Source organism: Sprattus sprattus (genome assembly GCF_963457725.1).
Source record: "Sprattus sprattus genome assembly, chromosome: 18".
In the NCBI taxonomy this organism is placed as follows: domain Eukaryota; kingdom Metazoa; phylum Chordata; class Actinopteri; order Clupeiformes; family Clupeidae; genus Sprattus; species Sprattus sprattus.
The window spans coordinates 25,349,064-25,364,585 of NC_137916.1; the positions used below are offsets into that span (position 1 = coordinate 25,349,064).

General features: G+C 43.9%; 1 protein-coding gene across 1 annotated transcript in view; it reads left to right on the plus strand.

Moving 5' to 3' along the window:
• Nucleotides 1-10,310: 10,310 nt before the first annotated feature.
• gsg1l (gsg1-like) overlaps nucleotides 10,311-15,522 on the plus strand; it is a gene marked incomplete at both ends in the record, with an annotated part of 15,922 nt that continues 10,710 nt past the window's right edge. The window contains one exon of the mRNA XM_080855991.1: nucleotides 10,311-10,599. Coding sequence (XP_080712117.1) covers nucleotides 10,311-10,599 — 289 coding nt within the window. The remainder of the gene's footprint in view (nucleotides 10,600-15,522) is intronic.

The following is a 15,522-nucleotide window of genomic DNA, read 5'->3' on the forward strand; positions in this document are numbered from 1 at the left end:
TCACATAGGCCCTCCTGATTAACAATATAACATTCGATTCGAAGGGGTGTGGTAGGGAATTTCCAAACAGTTCTGACAATTATGTTTCAACAAAACAAAACCTCTTACATTCTAGTCTCCTGTGACGCATTCAGTTTAAACGGATTGCTCGACAATGCTGTTGGTCGGCTTTAACTAATCCTTTCATTAGTTATGATGGAACTGGAATTATTGTTATTATTATAGGTAAACATGTACTGCTCGGTATCTACAACTCACTCTGTCTCTCACTGAGATCCAATGCAAATGACATGTGACCCCCCCCCCCCCCCCTCTTCCTGCTAGAGGCCTTGTGTCCTGGCATCCCCATCCCCCCATAGGTGACCCTCTCACTGTATCCCACCCCCCTTCTCTTTGTATAAAGCCTTGTGTCCTGGCATCCCCATCCCCCCATAGGTGACCCTCTCACTGTATCCCACCCCCCTTCTCTTTGTATAAAACCTGATAGCATACTGCATCAGGTTAGACCGTTCTTGAACCAACAGCGAGAGGGGTCTCCATGCTGTAATACAAGCCAACTGAAACCGACTCGGCCTCCTGTCCATTCTTCAACTTTAGCGTGCTTTATTAATATTCTATTAGTTAACTTCAGCCTGTTGAACTATTACGACAGAGTTTTAAGTGACTGTGAACACAAATTGAACCATCACTCTTCAGCACTGCCCACTAGTGCCTTTGGTCACACCTTTACACTCGCTTTGGCGTTTGAGCAACAGTGCGCATACACTGACGATTCTGTTCCCGTTATCATCCTCAAAGTAGGGTCGTAGTGACCTTTGACCTCTCCTTCATACTATCATTGTTTGTGCCATGGTCATGCTCACGCTGTTTCACTGTTCCTGTTTCATTGTTCTAAGTGAGTACAACTGTAAAGTGAGCGTGACAATAATGTATTCGTATTAAATCATTTTTTAAGTCTTTGCTCAACAGCTCATAAGGAAATGATTGGAAGTTCATTTGATTAAATTTAAACAACATTCGAATGTCATTTGAAGTGCAATCAAGGCAAACAATTACAATTTCACATTCCCATTTAAAACAGGAAATAATTTCTAGTTCGAGAAGCCGCGGAGCAAACGGGCCTTTTTGTATTAATGACTTGCAGGCATGCATCTGATTTCCATCTGAGGATCTTGTGCCTGTGCAGTGTTTCTTTCCAACTGCATTCATGATCCATAATACTGAGTAATGCTTTCCATTCAAAGAGACGCTCTTGCTGTTATTAATAAACCACCAGTGATTTGAATGATAAAGACACGTGTGGCACTCCAGGCACAGACACCGGTCCATTCCAAAAATATGACTGTCAGAGTGAAATCAACAATCGTATTATTCTATGTGCCAAGCATCATCTGCAATCAGATGGTGTTGTCTTTTTGTGAATCACTTGTGAGTGCTGCACGAGAGTGTTTTTTATCACGTGTGCTCTCTGGCCCTCAGAGCCCTGCCTATGAGAGCTGATGAACACCTCATACAATGACTCTTTTCAGGGCCTGGAGACAGCTTGGAGACAACGCCTGGCTCACGCGGAAGCCATCTCTCTGTCAATGGCCTGGCAGACTGGAGTTATCATGCAAAGCCAGGCCTGTTGTCGCGGTGACTAGGGATTGGGTGGTGTGTGTGTGAGTGTGTGTGTGTGTGGGTGAGTGTGTGTGTGTGTGGGTGAGTGTATGAGTGGGTGAGTGTGTGTGTGTGTGTGTGTGTGTGAGTGTGTGTGTGTGTGTGTGTGTGTGTGGGGGGGGGTGTGTGTGTGTTAGGGTGAGGGAGGTGCTGCTGCTCTGGGGACGCTTGAGAGAGCGCCTCAAGTGTTTCATCCTAATTACTTTGCTGTCAGCTTTGTTAAAAGCACCTGTTGAAGATGTGAGACAGTGTTTTAAAAAAAAAGAAAAGAATGGGCATGCCGTGATTTAGAAAATCTAAATTTCTGACTGCTGACCTTGAAGGATCGGATGAATGATCGTATACTGGTTGTCTCCCTGGCCTCTGTTTAAGTTCCATGAGCATTCATTAACACAAACTTCACCAGCTCCAGTTCTGCATGACGTGTTAGGAATGAGGATGATGGTGGTGTTTCCTTCCTTCTCTTAATGAATAAAATGCACGAGTGACAAATGCAGATTATCATCCGCGTGTGGTAATGTGTCAGTGAGAAACATGACGTGGGACAGGGTGGCATGTGATCTGTTTCAGTGGGAGGATTACCATGAAGATTGACTCGACAGACATTTGTCCGTATAGATACCGTGTGGGCAGAACAAGCTCAAAGAGGCTTGACAGCAGACATTTCCTCTGTAAACTTGCTGTCGAAACCTAAAACAATAATCTCCATACAAACTCCATAGGGTCTTTTTTTATGTTGTCACTTATCTAACAGGAAACTGACAAATGACAGCAGCATAAGCAGGGGCCGACAGTGGTACAGGAGGTACAGAAGTCGTTAAGTTAATCAGAAGGTTGCTAGTTCGATTCCCTGTCGAAGTGTCCTTGAGCAAGACACTGAACCCCTAAATGCTCCTGATGTGCCATCAGTGTAGATGTAAAATGTGTATACATCCTTGTCGCTTTGGATAAAAGCGTCAGCTAAATGTAAAATGTAAATGACAGTCATAACAGCATAGACAAAGCAGACTGTTTTTCATTTGAGGCACATTCCAGGCACTTGATGAGAAGTTTTCTGCAGAAACAGTGTGGCAAAACTGATCAATAGCCTGATTTTCTTCATCCCAGTGTTTGTTTTGCGGCGTGTTGAGTTTTTTTCGCTGCACTGACACCTCTCTGAGTGTGTGATGTTTTGCGAGTTATTCCCCCTTCGAGTCGATAAAGGCCCTCAGATGAGCCGAGTTCCTGATTTTGTTTTCGCCCTGGAGCCAAGCGAGGGGCTTTCTGGGTGGGTAATATATTGTAAACAAAAGTCTTGCGCCGGAGTTTCTTCCCACAGAGGAGCATTAAAGATTAAATATTGATCTTTCACCGTCCTATGGCGTGTCATCAACCCCCCGCCTCACCCCCCCACCCCAGACACCTCCAGCTCCTCACAGGGTTGGACAGCTGAGCTGGGTAAGACACAGACGCACGTCTGGAGTGGATGGGGTTGGGATGTCTGGGCATCTGTGCTTCCATCCATCACGATTTGTTTTTTTACAATCTCCTTTCACCCAGCTGTAGTCTGGCAGGAAGGGGGCTAGCAGAATGGCTAAAAGAGGCATCTGATGGCTTGTAAAGATTTCTTTTCCTAAAGCCCTACAAACCGTAATTGGAATTGACAGGCAGCACCGCCATCTTGGTCAAAGCTCTATCTATTATCATGTAAGAAGGGGCTTGAACTCCATCCCAACTTCTGAGGAAAAGAAAAAAAATCTCCTACCGCAATCTCTAATAGAAAGGACAGTGAGAAGGAGTAGCTTTGAAAAGGATCGGGCCCCCTTACAGTCTAGAAGCAAGCCTGGACATAAGAATCAGGGAAACTACAGAAATACTGGGAGGAAAAGAGAGAGAGACAGAGACAAAGAGAGAGGGAGTGAGAGAAAAAGAGAGAGGGAGGAAAAATACTGTCTCCCACAAGCTGACAAAGAAATGAATAAAACATGGCTTACCACAGCAAGTGCGAGTCCACACAGAATTACTCTTAGCCTTGCCACAGAACTGCTAGGAGAAAGAGAGAAAAAAATTCAATACGTTATTCCTGCACGGGATTTGATTCTGACATCACAGATCCATTCATTACAAAGTAAAATATTGGAATAATTGGACGACCACACTTGAAAACATCGGTCAAAGAAGTTTCACCCACAAAGGCCATTTTTGTGGGGGTATAGAAGCTAGAGTGGAATACTAATAATGGTCTTCAATTCTTTCTAAAAAGTCAGACATTAAGTACTGTATACGGAGGCAAAGGGAGATGACTTCTGTTCAGGGAAACCGCCATCTTTATTTTCAGTATAGCTCAGCTTAGGAAACATAATGCAATTCAAAACACCAAATTCCAACACAATTCATCTGGGTACTTGCACCATGTGGACATGTTCTTGCTTGGTAGAATCAGAGTCAATGGGCCCCACGATCCACTGTGGGCAAAAAAAGAACCCTTTACTCAAATGAAGATGGAAAGAGATGGAGACAGACAGAGAGAAAGAGAGAGAGAAACAGAGAGAGGGAGAGAAAGAGATGGACAGACAGAAGCCATGAAGTGTCACTCAGTCTTGCGTCCGCAATCGATCAGCTTGCCCACTCTCCTGACTTAAAGACGAACAAGAGACGGGAGACGGTGAAGAACTTCAACTGCCTGCATCAATCAGCTGAGGCCCTGAGTTGTAATAGCCTTGTTTCGAGGGCTGGAGAAGAGGAGAGTCAGAATTTACTGCCCCTCTCACACTGAGACCACTGTCCCCGCTCCACCGCGGCCGCCCCCGCCTCTCTGACGGATGACCCCTCGGAGTGTTTGTTTGGTCTGCGCCGCTTCCCTTATTCAAAATGAAAATGAGTCCCTTGGCAGGTCGTCCCATTGTGTCACCTTAGGGGGGAGCTATCTGGTCTGGGGGAGTGTGTGTGTGTGTGTGGGGAGAGGGATGCTGGTGGTGGCTGTAGGAATGCTGGTGGCATGAAGAAGATGACCAGATGGAAGAGAAGGGCAGAGAGGAGAGATGAAGAGGGGATGGAGGGGATCAAGTTGTTTTCGGTAGCATTTTTCGGAGGGCCTTCTCGGAGATCACGCCATGGATGGCCTTTTTGGAGATCACCACCGTGCAAGAGGCTTTTTTCTCAATTGAGACTGACTTAAAGTTACGTTCAAGCAAGTTTCCATGTTTGGGAGTCATGCATTCCAAGTTCAACACGAGCAGGGATTCATTTTTCTCCAAAGTATGACATCAAAATATGCCGACTAATAAAAAGTATTCAGCATGCATTGTGATGGTGTGCTTCTGGCAATCTACAGTACACTTTGCTGTGCACGTACAACCCCACCCACTTGAAATCTGCTCAGCAGATTTGCTGGTATTATTGCATGACCCCACACAACATATGGTGGCAATCAAAACAAAAGACATTGCCATTTTCAACGAGGCGTGGTATTAACCCAAAAGAGAGAGTGCATGTGTGTGACAGAGAAAGAAAGATAGAGGGACAGAGAAAAAGAGGGAGAGATCCGATCCAACAGAAGGAGGGATATATTAACCCATGAGCTAGGGCGTGAGAGATTGACAGAAAGAGAGAGCAAGAAAAAGAGAGAGTGTGAGAAAGAAAACGAAAGATCCAATCCTATTGCTTTAACCACCAATGGAAACCAGAAATGAACCCGAGGCTCAATCAAGGCGGCCGAATGGAGGGCTTGTGCAGCTTCCATCTCCCACGGCACGGCCGGATTTATTTTGGTGGTGATGGTAGCGGGGGCTCCTGTCTCACTGGGATGTGGGAGAGATGGAGAAGAGAGTGTGTGTGTGTGTGTGTGTGTGTGTGATGTGGGAGAGATGGAGAAGAGAGTGCCGCACGACTGACACATAAGCAGCTGTCAGCACCTTTAGCTTCTCCTCGCCGAGGTTACGGAAGGAGACAGGCCAACAGCTGTTCACAAGAAGGATTAGCCACCCTCCGCTGGTGCTGCCGACGACAAGCCCACCAGGCTAAGCCCCCCCCCCCCCCCCCCGCCCGACACACACACAAACATTCTCTCACACACAAACACACACACACACACAGTCTCTCTCACACAAACACACACACACACTCACACACACAGCCCTCCTGAAGAGTCCACAGACCGCAGATTAGATTGACTGCCAATAAAGCCACTTCCTAGTTGCTCAAGTCCAGATAAGTTAATTCAAAGCCTCTCCTTACAAACAGCATCCTGATTGTGAGGTAGCATTTCTTTTTCATGTTTCTCCTTTGAGAATAGAAAATTGATAAGGGGATGCCCATTCCCTTCATCTGTCTAGGGGACCAGAGCTGGGGGATCAGTTGAGGTTAAGGACTGTCCATCTCTGATGATGGATTAATTACAGAGAGACCACAGCAGGGGATGCATACACCGTATCTATCTCCAGACTGTCCTTTAAACTGCAGAGAATCAATTGAACATCCTCAACTACAATGACAAAAGACTGCAATCTTTGCTGAACGAGGCACCTTTGGTGCTGGCTGTACTCAAGGGGAACGAGAAAAACTGGGCAGTCTATCAAGAGTAGAGCATTAGATCCAAAGAGATTGAATGGAATGTGGTCAAGTGTTTTACCTGTAGGTTTGTCCCCTTTTCTCAGTGCTGCAGATGATGCTTATCCAGATGTTCACTCTGCAGTGAGGACACTACTTGAACTCCCTGAGGCTGGGTCTGTACCTATGGCATGCTTGAAGTGGCTCTTGTTTTGCCATACGTCTCAAGAGACACTTTTGTTTATTCTTACTATTGAATGTACCACTGAATTTACAATTAAACAGGTAATTTACAAGTCGACTGGATCAAATAAATCCTCAAAATCAAGGTCATACCTTTCCATTTTCCCTTACACCTTTCTTTACGTATAATATGTAGGCATCATTTTAGTATTATTTATATTCCTCCATGTTACTTTTTCTTTAGTCTATTAGCAGTTGATATAGCAGCCTGGAAAAGATTGTGTTATCACGACACCTAGGCCACAGGGGAGACGTCCTCCGCGCCTTCAGGCAGCAGTTAGCTGTGCTTATCGCCTCTTATTGTCACGAAATCCATCAAATATCTATTTGCATAAATATCATTAGCTTCTGAAGATAGCACACTTTTTCGTCCAACCTTGCTTTTTTTCACACCTTCACTGTAAAATTCTACCCCAATATTACATCTGTCCAAAGAACATATTCTTAGATTACGTTCACAGTAAGCAGCGTTTCATTTTTGGTATCAGTGTATTGAGATTGTAAGCATGCCTACATTTGTGTATGAGCTTGCCACCGCCTTTCCACTGTGTGATTACACTGCACTAGGAGGGGTAGTCTACCTTACAGTATGACATGGCAACATTAAATACAAATTGAAAATCAGCATAGAAGATGAGGGGAGCAGAACGCAATCAGGTCTGATTAACCAGAACTACAGTCCTCTGACCATCAAGGCAACTACTGAGGGAGAAGGTCAACACAGTTTATGTTTAATTCTGAGACAGACTGTCTCGCAGTGTCAGACGGTGCAACATCACGTTTCTTCACTCTCAATGGCTCTGCATGTGTGTACGTGTGTGTGCTTGCGCGATAGCGAGAGGTGACAAAACGCAGTCTTACCCAAAGTGACAACCAGAACGGTGGCATTGCCACCTGCCCGTGTGCGAGTAAGTCCCTGGCAATTTGTTGTGACTTATCAAACCTGCCTCTCTTGTTTCAGGTATAAACAGGTGTGTGTGTGTGTGTGTTTGTGTGTGTGTGTGTGTGTGTGTGTGTGTGTGTGGAGCCATTTGGAGTGCAATTCCTCCTTTATCTCAAGGTTATGCTCCACTACCTTTGATGGATAACCAGAGGGCAGGCAGGTGCTGTCACCGCGGCAGTCTCCTTCATGCCTGCGTCATGGAAGAGACGTACATTCACTGTCACGCTGAATGATGTGCCTATAGTCAAGTCTGACCCACCAGTCAATAAAAGGAGTGGTGACGGATTGACTGAAACAAAACCATGAGAGCCACAAGAGAATGACAGAATAACCCCTTTGTGCTTGGGGGCATGTTCAATGAAAAATGACATAACAAAATGTGAAAGGAAAGGTTGGTACACTTTCAACAGATTTTCTCGAGTCTATCTCCAGTGCTTTCTGGCTTAAAGGGATTCTCAGAGTTGTAAGTCATGTTTTAGGTGACACGGGCTGAAGAATGAGTGGGCTAGCCAGTGATGTGAAATCACCTTTTTTGGCACATGACCGCCTATGCATTTCCCATGGAGCTTAAGCAAAGCGTGAGTGGCATCCGCATTTGAATTGATCCTAATCGCCTGTCGTCAGGAGATTATCCGTGTGTTATCATGCTGGACGTGGCTGAAGGTGGGGAAGTGCACCTGGCATGAAGAGCGTCTGGTGACATCGGAGATGATGGAATGACTGAGAGAACGTGGGAAATGAGTTACCAGGCCGCTACGATAGGACAGTGTGAGCCTCAATTGAGTCCAAATGAACACAAGTGAACAGACCCCCGCCTCACACCATGGCACACACAGACAGTACTACGCCCCAAAGCCCAAACTTTGGTGCCACCACCACCCCTGGCTGTTGCACGTGTCTCCATAGCGGCCATCATCCAGCGCTCAATCAGCTCCAAACTAAGGGTGTGTGCTCATTTTTCACTTTAATGAGGCTTTCAGAACCCTGCCCATGTTGACAGGGCACGGGAGGACTCCATGCCCCCTGATAACACGGAGAACATTAGCAGCCAGCTGGAGATTCCTCTCCTCTCTAATGGGCAAGCAGGGCAATGGCCAAGATAGCTATGGGTGGGGAGCTCCCAACCAAGGCTGCACCAGTGATGGCTATTAATATGGTACTAGAGAGAGAGAGAGAGGAAGAGAGAGAGAGAGAGAGAAAGAGAGAGAGAGAGAGAGAGAGAGAGAGAGAAAGAGAGATATGGAGAAAGAGAGGTGCTCGGCTCTCCCATTATCAGGAATTCGGTGGTCATGTATTTGAGCAGAGCAATCTAAGGCTGCTCTTATCACACAGACAGCTGTGTCTTGGGGAATCCAGTTCTTGAGATAGTGCAAGTGTTTTAACACTGGGTGCATGTTAATTTCTGCACAAAAGTAAGGCAAGGTAGATGTATTCATATAGCACATTTCATACACAGAGGCAATTCAATGTGCTCTACTTACATAAAAGCAAAGGGAATGTCCAAACGAAAAATAAAGACAATGTGCTTAAGAGTGCAAAACAATAAAAGCTATGATTTAAGAGAAAAGTACATAATTATAATTTAATTATAATTAAATTGAAAGTTAAGTGCAGTACGAATAGAGTGCATTTTAGAGCTTAATTATAGGCAAAGATAAATGCTTTTACATTTTGGGCACATCAAAGATCTTCAGGCAGTTTGTTCCACTTGCATTCAGCATGACAGCTAAATGTTAAGTTTGTACTCTGGGCTCTACTAGCTGACCTGAATCCATGGCTCTAAAAGCAACACTCGGTTTATATTCTTTAAAGAAGTCAGAGGGCCCAAACCATCCCGTGATTTATAAACTAGCAACCCTTTCATAAGTAGTACATAAGTGAGTATGCAGAATATGAAACAGCACTAACTTTAAAAGACAACCAAAAACACAGGCAATCACAGGTTAATTAACAAACCATAACAAACCATACCGCATACCGTATCTGTGGCCAAACAGCCATGCTCTTCTTCATTGTTATCAGTATACGAGTGCTTTTGAATCCTCTTATTACTCAAAAACGCCCTTTACTTTGCCAATCAAAAGATCCCATCAATCCTCATGCCGAGATAATAGACATTCTTATCTGAGTGGGAAACACGTTTCTCCTTATGATACCCCGTTCATCTAATACGCTGAGCGAAGTATTGATTCTTTGAGGACCATAAAATGTGATGTGATGAATTCTTATTGTGGGCGGGTTATTTGTGAGAAGGCTCCGGTGGTTTAATCGATAAGGGGTCGCAAGGTTTTACTGAACGTCATACCTGAGCAAAATGATGTTACTTTCTTGTCTTTCATTTCATATTTCATATTGCAACTTGTGATATTTGAATAAAGTAATGATAGATGTTTTTTTACTTTTTGATCCAATGGTTTAAATAAATATATTTAGCAATGCTTTAACAATGCCCGTCTTTGTACTGTAAACATTAATATTACTAATATTTTACGGGGGAAGCAGATATGGTGCCAGTGAAGCCTTGTATTCATATATGTAGGCATCTGGTGGCCACGCGAGTGGACGAGAAGGAGAGCGGGATGGAGAGAAAGAGAGCGGGATGGAGAGAAAGAGAGCGCGCGCGTGTGCGTAACGGTGATGAGTAGCCTGAACTACAACTGACTGGGATCACACCTTTCCGCGGGTAGCGCGCGTCGTGCGCACTTTAATTAGACCAGGACACAAGTGTAGTTATCGGGAGAGTGGCATTCTCACCATGTCTCAGGGGGCTTAACTTCAGTCGCTCAAATTTCAGTGAAGGTAGGAGTGCCTAGTCGTCTCCGGTGTTTGTCCGTCACTTACTTGCACCGTGTTGCTCTGGTTAGCAGCATCGTCTATCTGCTGCTTTCATGAACTTGGGTCAGACGTCGGTCGGAGCGAGTCTTTCCAACCGCGGACGATGAAGACCACTCGGAAATGCCGTGCCTTGTTGTCCGTGAGTTTGAATCTCGTAGCCCTTTTCTTCTCTACTACGGCATTTGTCACCACGTACTGGTGCGAGGGCACTCAAAGGGTTCCCAAACCCAACTGCAGCAAAGAGAGACGGCATAACTGTATTGACTACGGGGTAAATGAGACTGACCCAAGCAAAGTGCATTACAGCTGGGAAACGGGAGACGACAGGTACCTCTTCAGATATTTCCACACGGGAATCTGGTATTCCTGCGAGGAAAACATCCACGGGGCAGGTGAGATATCCGCATCCATTAGCCTACATACCTTTTAACCTCCCTGTGTGGCTAAGTACCCTTGTTGGAAGATGCTGTTCAGCAGAGCAAACATTATGTGATGCTCCGCTTGTGCACTCATTTCATTTCTCCCGTAGCTTAATATGCAGGGCTTTTACGTAAAGAATATAGACATATAGTAATTTATAATTTCCTGGGAAACAGATACTCACATTCTTCTAAACAACGATAAAGATCTGAATGCGTTCATTTTTATTCGTTGACTGAAGTGCGTATTTACAAGAAGACTGACAAAGCCACTTCCCTAGGGACAAATTATACCAAAGATTAAGAGATATTAAAAAGGCGGAATGGAGACCATCAAATGGTATAAGTAAGTCCCTTTAAATCAGTTAACAGGAATGAACAAAGGATGTATAAAAATGTTAAAATCGGTATTGTTCACTCATTAGGTGTTCAACAATATGTAAAGGGTAATAATCAAACGTAGAATCGACACAGTACTACGCGAAGCCTGACCTTTCGAGAAAGTGTGTATTGGGAAGATTCTGCGTGTAGTATGAGTTTGATCATCTGAGACAAAAACAACACTCATTACTTTATGGAAACTGTCTGCTACCAATGATAGTCATACTCTCGTATGTGTGTGCTCCTCAGTGGAATATCCTGAAAAGTGGTCTTACACGCTTAGCTCCAATGTTCAGTAACACTGGATGGGTTGGCTCGCAGCTCGAGACAGGTGGCATCGATTTACTAGTGAAGTTGCTGGGTGGAAGATGTTTACACGGGCAATCTGCTCACTTTTCGTACTGCCGTCCTCAGGGCTGGGGAAAACAGGTGGTAGAGAAATGTTTACAGAAAACATTTCGAATGAAGATCCGTGTAGTAAGGGCTAGTCATTTTTTTTGTGCCAGTTTCATTTTACAGTGTCTGTCATGACGACGCCCCGCACTGTAGAGCCCTGGGATATCAGCATGTGGCTGAGGTACTGGGAAGGCTAGTAGGAAAGAATAGGTTGAGATGTTTTGATTTTTTTTTTTATTAAGTCAACCTCTAGCCAATCGATTGTAAGACAGAAATAAAACTAATGCATACAACAAAAGGTAGGGATGTGTCTTTAATTCAAACACTAGCATGGTGCCTAACTCTAATAAATATGGGGTCCCAAAAAAGTGCTCTTGTGGCGCAATTTGCCACTTGTTGAGGATAAGTTGATCCAGATGACAGGGTAAATTGCGCCATCTGAGAAACACTATCATGTATTGTTAACCACCCAAATCCCCAATTCTGCTGATTTTATTGGTGTTCATGAAATACATATGACAACAATGTTTATCTACCGTTCTGAAACCCTGTCAATGGTTTGCAAAGTAGAAATAGACATGGTCTTATATGAATTTAACTTTTGTTCTTTTGAGGAACATACACAAATTATTTGTTTTTCACTTTCAGTGTAGACTCTCAACTGCATGTGTAGCATAATTGCAAACGTTTTATATGAACTATAAACATAATATAAACACCAACATGTAACATAAAGTTCTGAATATCTGTATAATCACAAACTCTATCATGTCACATATGTATGGAAAATGCTATTCCAAAGGCCAAAACAAGAGTGATGCTTCTTCATCATCCACAAGGAGGTACACACAAACTATGGCTACAAGCACATGGCAATAGAACCACTATCTGTTTGTCTTCTGTAATTGTGTGACATGGCTGCTGTTACTGTATGCTACATCTAAAATATGAAATATGATGTCAGTTATTGATTGTTAGGTTGCAACCTTAATTTAAACACCAAATGTTTTGCTTTACTTTATGTAAACCGTTGGTTCATCTTACCCCCAAGGCTCTGCCTCATTTTGGGAAAAGTGCTTAGTCTAGCAACCCAGAACGGCACTTTTGCTAATTCACTCACACGGTTTTTACACACTGCCAATTCATCAACATATCTTTGTAAACTGAGATAATACTGAGATTATACTGATATGCCAAAAAGAAATGACAGGCAAAAAGTATGCTTGTGAAAAAATACGCCCATCATGTCATCCCCATGGTATTTTCTTTCAACAGCAAGATACAAAGAGAGAAGGCCACCTAAATTTAGGGTCACATGTCAAAAATGTGGTTGCCAAGATACAGGTGGTGGATCTAGTGGTCCACTGGCTTATCTTACCCCACCCTGCCCTAGTACGGTCTTCTCTGAATACATTACATGTTCATATAGTAGATTATGCATTTAATCATCTGACTGATTCTCAGCGGAACCAGTTCAGTTTCCAGGGCTCTGAATATGCACGAGTTCATCATTTTATCAAACTGGAGAGGAAAGGCTCAGTGTGTAATTGAGAGCTGGTGTGACTATGTTGCGCTACAAGAGCACTAGAGGGCATCAAAGATGTTGATGGTTCGAAATGTCCCTATTTGTGTTTGTGTGTGTGTGTGTGTGTGTGTGTGTGTGTGTGAGAGTGTGTGTGTGTGTGTGTGTGTGTGTGTGTATGTATGTGTGTGTGCCTGTTTGTGTCTCTCTGTGTGTGGGTGTGCGTGTGCCTGTGTGTGTTTCTGTGTGTGTGTGTCTCAGTGTGTGTGTGTGTGTTTAATATACGGTACTAAAGGTATTTCATGTCTCAGCTGATGAGGTGAAAAATAGGGCAGATGTGTGCAGATGTGCCAGCTACTAATTCCATTATGCAAAGCACCACAGAGCAATCCCCACCATCTCAGTGTGTGTGTAGGTGTGTGTGTGTGTGTGTGTGTGTCTCAGCGGTGTCATTCAGCTGCTTCCTGCAACTTTAATAGCTTGGGAGTCATGTGGGAGTCTTTGTTTTCAGTTCTGAACTTTATAAAAAAGGCACCTCAGCGCTTGAAGAGCTGATTCCTGCTACCATGACATCAACTTAACATCACATAATGTTCAGTTATGAAAGGAGTTCAAAGTTTAGGAGAAATACTGTTGTCATTATAAAACATCATACAGAAATGTACAAATTGCAGCCCCCATAAAAGGTCTGCAAGGTCTAGCTTCATCTGCACTGTGTGAACAGAGGTAGCTCTGGACACATGCTGTTCATTTCAGTAGCCAGTGGACACCTGAACCACCCGCAGTCTTTTTCCGTGATCAAACTATTATTTTTTTTTATTGAATAGTTGCACATCATATTACACAAATACAAAAGAGAGTGGGCAAGAAAAGTGTGAGGTCGTTCATTTGTCATATAGGCTAAGCCTAAGTAATCCAAATTCAAAATAAAATATAGCACAACATGGAAATTTAAAAATAAAACAACGACCCCTACCCCCACCCCCCCACCCACCCAGACCTCAATCCAACACAAAACTATCACAACCAAAACCAACCGAAATCTGAGCGAACTTTACATATTTGAACACAGAATTATGCAGAGAGCCATTCGCAAGGCGTACATTTGAGATAGTATTGTGGCGTCATTGATTAAATATTACAGCACACACACACAGATGGTGTGGTGCTAAGCTTACAGTTTGCACGGCGAGCTCTTAAATCCAACACCAACAATTCCACACTAGCTTATTTTAGGCCTGTTTGTTCTGATCTGTCACATTTTCATCCCATCAAGAGGGGTTTGGGGTGTTTAATCCTGTTAAGAGACATTCGAGGCAGACAACCTTTTTGAGCATGGCAATTTGGTTTGTGCGGAAAACGCAATTCACAGTGCTGTCATTTGTTCCCCCATTACATCTTTGCACGTCCATCTCATTAAGAGGGAGCTCAGACATACAGTATGACGTTAGCTCCACAGTAGTTTAAAAAAAAAAAAATGTATTAAGTGAGCTGTCACGTCCCTCCCCATCGTCTTTGAAGAATGCACTTTGTAGAAGGACGCCACGGGTCTGTCGCACGAGTGCTGTTCTCATGTCAGTCGTATGATGAAAACACGTCACAATCTCCCGTCACATTCTCCCGTCACAGACGTTTTGTTCCCAGTGTTGCAGAGAGCACTGGGACAAAAATGAGTACCCAGCTGAGATGAAAAAAAGAACAACTTCCACAGCTGGAGTAATTAGTGTTTTTGAGCCCTTTCGCACCCTGTGTAACTTTTTAAATGATCAAAAAGTGATGGTAATAGCCTTGAATTCAGTCATATTCATTAGCACACCAATTAACCTTTAACAACCCCCGATAGGAGATTAAATACACAAGGTCTCAATCAGAAGGCAGAAATCTTTGCTAATTAGAAAGTGCAGGGGCCTAAGGAAGTAAATTGCTCCGGGATAATTGCACCTTTCCATGTTATAGTTCCTGACAGCTCCTTTGCTCTCTCTCCCTCCTCTGTCATGTTATTTCACAGTAACACTGTTGGAACAGTGAAACATTGGCTTTAATGGGTTCACAGTGAGCACAAGAGCCATGGCCTGGTGGCAATGGAACCCTTTCCCCTTTGTTTAGAGAGCCGAACATTGTTCGGCATTCCATTCGACTCTAACGAGGCTTCTTGTGGTTCCAGTTATCACAGGTCGCTATGGCACCCCGGCCTGTTGTAACACCCTCACAGAAAATCCCTTTATTTGGCCTGTAAAATTGGACTTGGAAAAAAACTGTTGTAAATTTGACAGTTTGACAGAACTACAGACAGCCTCTGTAGGCTGCAGTACAGGATTTGCCGTTTGATGAGCTGAAACTACAGTAGGTTACAGGGAATCTTGATTTGAAGAAGCCAAAAAAACACAGATGTGAAAAGAAGGAATAAGAGGATGGAATCTGTGTTATGGTGGAATCCTCTGAGGGTTTCTCTGGGGCTGCTGCACCTACACATCGGTGGCACACTCTTGCTAGTGCAGTTTGATCAAAGCAGGGCACGCTGCTTTTGGAGACACACTTTAGGAGACACTGGAGATTTTCTAACGCACTTTTGCAGTGAATTATTCCCTTTGAGGTTC